This window comes from Perissodus microlepis, chromosome 23, assembly GCF_051167445.1.
Source record: "Perissodus microlepis isolate ML-2025 ecotype Zambia chromosome 23, ASM5116744v1, whole genome shotgun sequence".
Lineage (NCBI taxonomy): Eukaryota > Metazoa > Chordata > Actinopteri > Cichliformes > Cichlidae > Perissodus > Perissodus microlepis.
The window spans coordinates 30,325,069-30,332,376 of NC_140482.1; the positions used below are offsets into that span (position 1 = coordinate 30,325,069).

General features: G+C 39.6%; 1 protein-coding gene across 4 annotated transcripts in view; it reads left to right on the top strand.

Moving 5' to 3' along the window:
• lpp (LIM domain containing preferred translocation partner in lipoma) overlaps positions 1-6,977 on the top strand; it is a 187,391-nt gene extending 180,414 nt beyond the window's left edge. For all 4 annotated transcript variants that reach the window (XM_084921774.1, XM_084921777.1, XM_084921775.1 and 1 more), the window contains one exon: positions 1,841-6,977. In XM_084921774.1, coding sequence (XP_084777900.1) covers positions 1,841-1,969 — 129 coding nt within the window. In that variant the 3' untranslated portion in view covers positions 1,970-6,977. The remainder of the gene's footprint in view (positions 1-1,840) is intronic.
• The last annotated feature ends 331 nt before the right edge of the window (positions 6,978-7,308 follow it).

A 7,308-nucleotide genomic window follows, 5' to 3' on the forward strand; every position in this document is an offset into this window, starting at 1 on the left:
TGCTTTGAGCTAAAAAGGCTAACGCGCTCACAGTGACAAAGCAAACAGGCTTACCATTTTTTTCTGTCTCATTGCTAACTACCACTTCATAAGAATATATATGTCAATATGACATAAACTAAAGGTGCTAGAGTGGAATGTTTTCCTGTTTGATTCGTTTGAGGTGTTAAACTGCATGCTCAATAATCCTGGTAAGGAATTCTCAGAAAGTGGATTTTCTTCATCTGGATGCAACATTTCATCACTCATCAAAGTGACTTCTTCAGCCTTGTAAACATATTACCTTTCTTATGAAGTCATGCAATTTGGCTACATGCTCCTTTCGTTGCCATCTTTTTAGTTTATCTAAAAAGATGTAAAATTCCATAAAAGCTGTTCGAATAAATTTGGATCTATTGAGCTTTTCCTAATTTCCTACTCTCCATAAGTCTCCATAAATACTTATAATCCCTGTGAACCAAACACACATTCACTGTTGGGAATGTTGCATTACGTCATTGAGTGGGAATAACCCTAATATGGACGTCTCGGGCACGGAAGCTCCGCCCACAAGTTCAAGAGGGGCAGCCAATCAGAAAAAAGTGGTTTAAAGGGGAGCAGGCTAAAACTATGGAAGCCCGTTTCCGCCACCAAAAAAAAAAAAAAAGATCCATAACTCAAAATTTCGAGTTATTTTCTCGAAATTCCGAGTTATTTTCTCAAAATATCGAGTTATTTTCTCGAAATATCGAGTTAGCGCTGCCAATCAGTAATCTACGTGAATGACGTCATTTCCTTGTTACCCGGAAGCTGAAGCCCTCAGCTACAAATGCTACAGCTAAGCTACCGGTATTACATCCAGTCGTGAATGCACAGATTGCTGAGTGTTTTCAGCCTGGCTTCACAAATGATGAAATCCCTGTGTTATTAGCTGAATCACATGGTGTTACTATCAGCAAACGTACTCGCGAAAGCGCCAATTTGTTGGGATCCGTTTTTGAGTGCGCGTTCCTCTGCGCCATATGCTTCCGGGTAACAAGAAAGCAACCTCATTCACGTATATTTTTGATTGGCAGAGCTAACTCGAAATTTTGAGAAAAGTAACTCGAAATTTTGAGTTATATTTCTTGAAATTTCGAGTTACTTTTCTCTTAATTTCAAGTTAATAAGTCGAAATTTCGAGAAAATAACTCGAAATTTCGAGTTATGGATACTAGCTTTTTTGTTTTTATTTAGTGGCGGAAACGGGCTTCCATATAAAACTGCTTTTTTTCACACAAAATTGAGTTTTACTATGAATGAGGATTATTTCTTACTGTAAAAGCTCCAAAAATAAAAATATTTTCTCCACTCAAATCATTCTCACTGTAAGTAAAAACACAAGAGCACACTTTGCATTAATACCCGTGACAAAGAAAGGAGCCGGAACACAGAGAAATAGACAAATAGCTGATGCTTCCACTCCTGAAAGAGATGAGCTGAAATACATTTATATTAGAATCTGTAAAAGAGGACACACATTTTGCAATCATACTTAGAAAAAATGTTCTGCTAGAAACACTTTTACAAGGGGGGAAAAAAAAGTCTGAATTTAAATCCTTGAAAGATTGGGAGTTAAGCCCAACTGTGTCTGAGTACTAACCAGTTGTTTCCATTCAGACTCACCAACTGGCAGAGAACCATAGCACAGGCTTTTCTGCAGAGAGGCTCCCGTAACGTGACACTGGCTGACCTTTTAAATAGCAGTAAATGTGTCGTTTAGAGCCTGAGTGCAGAGAGGAGGATGAATGTGTCTGACCGGTGAGCGTGGATAATGACCCCGTTTGTGTTTGTGGACTAACGGACTATCTGTGTCCTGCAGGACTGCGGCTCCCTACTCTCGGAGGGGGATAACCAGGGCTGCTACCCGCTGGATGGACACGTGCTCTGCAAAAACTGTAACACCAGCCGCATCCAGGCCCTCACCGCCAAGGCCACCACTGACCTCTAAACAGCTAAACTGTGATAACCCGGCCCTCGCTCGCTCTTTTGGTTTCTTGCAAACATCCACAAAAGCCTGCATTCCTCATTTACATATATATGGCTCTATATAAATGTTCACCTTAAGTAACAAAACATACTGTGGCATCACATTCACACGCTCACATATAATTATTTACTCTGTACAATCACTGCAGAAGAGTTTTTCTTATTTAAAGTTTTCTTCCTGTAGCTTAACATAAAGAGAGGAAGACATGGGAAGAAACTGCTCTTCCTCAGTCTAAATGTTAAAAAAAAGGATCTCTAAAGCTCACTGAAAGAGGGTTTAGTTATAATTATATTATATTGCATTATTTTATTGTAAAAATGCTAAGCTAGCTGGTTCATCATTTAACTCTAAGCCATAGAGCTTTTACGCATTTCCTACAATTTTTGCACTGCTACTTTAAATCTAAATCCGTCTACAATATACATCACCACCCCCTGTTATCATCCTGTTATCGTATTTATCACCAGCACATATCTTTTAGCCAGGTTGCACGTGCATGCACGGGCCCATAATGTTCCTCTCCGACTTCTTCTTCCGATCTAAAACACGAGCAGGACGTGCAAAATGTTTAATATGTTTACTGTGCAGGTGAAGTTGTGGATGGATGTCAGTGTGCGCGTGTGTGACTGTAGCTTTAGCAGTATTTTTAGGAAAAACGTGTTTGTTTGTTGTTCTGCAGGACAAATCAGAGTACAGTACACAAAATGGGATGAAATGACCCAACGAAGGCTTTCAAAACAGTTCTGCATAACTCCAAAAAGCGAATCTAAACTGCCATGTTTGTATGTATTTCCACGTTATTTAGAGTAAACTGCTCTGTACTGCAGGAATGATAAACAGTTATTTCCGCTGTTGAGAACAAAAAAAACACCTCCTTTTTAGCTGGATATTCTTTCATGCATATGGTTGATTATTTTCCATTTTGGCCTGAGCAGCAAAATCATATAAACACAACCTTTGTGTTGAGTTTAATTCTTGTTTTTGTTTTTTTTCAGCGTATAATTGTGTAACTTGCCCCTTTTTAACGACCATAGACAAAAGCAGTGATTGTTCTTTAAGCAGTCTCACAGAAATAAAGAATATTCCATGCCTATGCAATTTTTAATGTTAATTGCATCGACACTTTATGAGAAATTTTATGATTTAAGGAAATATTTTACATGTACAGATGTGATCATAAGTGTCCTTATTGTAACCCTGTAATCAAACTGTGTCTCTGTGCGTCTCTGTGCTTTATGTCAGTGCTGATTGTTTCATTAACTCTCATCTTTTATATTTGCTGTTTGTTTCAAAGTTGATGGACAAAGAAGGGACCGTGAGAGTTTCCCAAAAATAACTGATTATGTTATTTGCTCGATCCAAGAGCGATGGACCAGAAGCTTTAGAGCTTAATCTGAGGGTTCATTCCGATGTTACAGCAGTACTAGGTGAGTTTAAGGTACCTTGTGGAGTATGACTTTACTGTTTATCACAAAAAACGACAATCAAAACACAATAAAGACGTCAGGCAAAGAAAACGCCTTCAAAAAAAAAAGACCACAAAGAAGCACACAGTGTCTACACCGAGATACAGAGTGACACAAAACGACTGCAAAGACAAAGAAGACCACAGAGAGGCACACAATGATGGCACAGATATGCAAACATTCCAGCAAAATTATATAAGACAAGTACAAGTATAAAAAAGTGGCTTGGCTCCAAAGAAATTGAAAGTAAAAATTGTAAGTAACTACAAAGAAACTACATAAACCCTTAAAAAAAACCAAAAAAAACAACTTAAAATGGTGACAAAATGCCTTTAAAAAAGACCAAGAGATAAACAAAAATTTAAAAAAAAAAAAATGAAAAGAAAACTGTTTCCCCACCCAACCAAAAAATTGAAACATGCAACATGACAAAACAAGTAAAAAGAATTTTTAAAAAAGACAAAACGACAACATGAAGTGAAAAATTTCCAACAAGAAGCAACAAAAAGACAAAAAAAAAAGCCGTAACGAGATGTAGCGTGACGACAAAGTGACAGAAAACAGCTAAAAAGACGAGACGAGAAAAATCTACAGAGATGAAAAGACAACAAAGTGATGTGAGAGGTATCAAATAAAATACAAGCAGATGCACATGACCACAAACATGTAAAATGACAACAGAGAAATCCAAAGCGCAGCTCTGCAGCCACAAAAACAGTGAAGACCAGCTACAAGCTAGCAGAACATGACGTTCATACGAACATTCAGCTGTTTTATCAGAAGAACAAAAGTGAAACTTTATGTTGATTTGTTCTTAGAAAATCTCCACATGGTACTTTCAAACTACAAGTAACTACAAGTTGCAATGCTTTGCTAGTTTATTAGCTGGAGCTAACCGAGGCGCATTATTCCCGAAGCTCGATCAGAGAAGTTCATTCTAACTTTAAGAGAATTCGTCTCCTCTTTCCTGTTTTCCTTACACAACATTTAGTCCTGTTTATCGCCTCTGATCTCAATTTACAACATCAGATGTAATCAGTGCGTCCTGTTACAGCAGAGTTTCAACCAGGGTATCGCTTTGTAAAGACGACTGTGCTAATAAGGTGAACGAAGAATTCACCAAACCTTTACTGTCGCAGATTTTCTTTTTTTTGCTTGTTTATTTGTTTGTTTTTTAACTTAAAAATTGACTAAGCTTTCTATTTGAAATGGAGCGGGGTATTTAAAGTTGAGAAGGTGGAAGCTGGTTAGGCAGTTTACATTTGGTACTAGCTCACATGCCTGCAGCAGGAACGGAGCGAGGGCTGATTCTCTGAAAAGGTTAGGCAACATAAACTTCACATCCTCAGGACATTTTCCATCAATATTTGGAGCGCATTGCTGTACACAAAAGGTCCATCGGTCATATACAAACCCCCCCAAAATTCAGCATTTTTACAGTTCAGCAAGTAGCGAGTGCACTGCTTCAACTAAAAACCTGTAATCTGTCCTAAAGATCTTTAAAAATGTCTCCACGGTGTCGCTGAACTGTTTAGAAGCAACGTCTACAGTCATCTTGAGTATCGCAGCTTAATTAGTTAGGCGGTGATTAAGAGAGCTAAAGCTGCGACAGTCGGGTCTGTTCTTCTGTCTAGTAACTGGAGATTTATTCTCCTGTTTTTTTACTTCTAATACTTTGGGAAAATATACCACAATGAGACTACAGCTGGGATTCATGCTACGTTAGCATGTCACTTTATCTGTGGCCCTTGTTTGGATAATCAGGCGTCAGTATTAAAGATGCACTGAGACTTTTACACGTGAAACAGCAGCTGACCTGCAGCTCGTCGGCAGTGGACGTAGCAGCTGTGCATTTCTCCCACGGCCTTCTGTTCTGAGTCAGGCTGCAGTTAGTTAAACATTTTAGTTTCAGCCTCTGTTTGTTGTACTTTACTGTAACAGCTGCTACTCCATTCATATTTTAGGAATATTTGACAACAGAAAATACACATCTATAATGAAATTGGGCTGTGTAGGAAATATGATGCATGCCTCGACAGCGTTCAGTAAGTGGATGTTACAGACGTCAACAAATCCGCCAAAGCAAACTTCCCAGCGTGACAGCAGTTCAGCGTAAAATCAGGAATTCTTTCAGATCTTTGGTGCATGTAGGGGTTGAAGTGACAGTAGATACCTTCCTGCCACTCCTTCCCTCGCACCGCTGTCACAAACACTGGATTGCCCTCCATTTAAGAATCACCCACTGTCGCGAAGCTAACGAGTACGCAGGTTTGGTTTGGGTTGGTGGTATTTCTACTTTGTAAGAATGCCGTCCGAGGTTCCCTCTCGCTCCCCCTCGTCGCCTTCTCTGCCTCCGTCGAACAGCGGAGCTCTTGTTTTGCCAGGAGGTTTCCAGAGTTATTCCAGCTGTTGCACAGACCACCGTGTCAGCTGCTCATGAAAATCTGCAGATGGCTACCAGGAAAACAAAATTACTGCCGCCCTGTTTTAATTTAGCGCTATCAAACTTTTGCTTTACCAGGAGATTTTGTAACCTCTGGCACACAGAAGGAACCAGTCTGCAGTGTTGGTGTTATTATTCTACAGACATCTACATTTTTCAATAAATCTTTACATCAAAATTTCTCTGTTGATGATCTAATGATGTCTTTAACACCTGATTAAGTAGCATAAGTGAAAGGTGCAGATAATCAACACCAGACTGTGCCGTTCCCTTCATTTCTTGGAGCATTTTAGCATCTTTGGGCTCGTTGTTTTGAGCTGAAGATGCTAAAATGCAGTACTTTCATGTTCTCAGCCAGCAGCGCGGTTTCTGTGAAGTAGCTTGGATAAAAACCATTTCACTTTTCCAACAAGTCACTCTGGGGCGTCTAGCTGCAAAACACCAAAAGACTTCATTCAGGAAACCAAAACAGCTAAAAGGCAAATGAATGTTGGACTTCCATTTGCCTGGAATCCGACTCCAAACTGCTCTGCACTCGTCCATCACTGCCGTTTGCTATTTTCCTCAACAGAAGAAGAAGCTGTATTATCTAGATAAGGCCTTTACATTAAAAGGATGTAATGCACTCACAAAGCAGTAAACAAATAACATTACTAGTTATAAATGATTTCAAGTTGGTTTATTAGCACGTTTTCTGCTCGGCATACCCTGGTCTGGTCCATGTGCACAGGTAAATCTCTGCTGATGCGCTGAAGCTGTGTCAAACTCATGTATTGGTTATTTTTATGGTTAGTCTTTGAACATGTTACGCTTCCTTTCATTGGAGCACATATGATGCAAATCCTCTCATAAAGAAAACGCTTTCATAAGTGAATTTGTTCGTGTTGTCTGCTGTCGTCGTCGTAGCCCCGCCTGTAAAGTGCCTTTGGCTGAGCAGTATTGAATCACCTTACTCTTGCTGTGTATTTCATGTTTCCTCTTTCACCTCAAAGAACTTCACTTCTTTACCTGTTTTTTTTTTTTTTTTTTACCAAAGTAAATAAAGACGATCCCCTTTGTAGATGTCTCCATCAGGTGCTTAAGGCTGCAGCCGCCGAGTTTTAACTCACCTCGTATAGCCCGAGCCGCTGTTTTGAGTAAAGCATCTGTTTTTGATCTTCTGAAGGGGCTTGATGTAGTCTTTTTTTTTTTCTTCTTCCTTCAATAAAAGCTTTGCAATAGCAACACGTCTCTGTGTCTTGCTTCCTTTTGCTGTGTTTTGTTTAATTATATGAAAAATCTTAAACCTCTATCTCTGATTCGGGCCCATCCACCCCCTCCCCCGCCGCCGGTTAACACTTGGCCTTTCGGCTCCTGGTCCGGTGGATTGCCCAGGTAATGAGCTCGTTCTC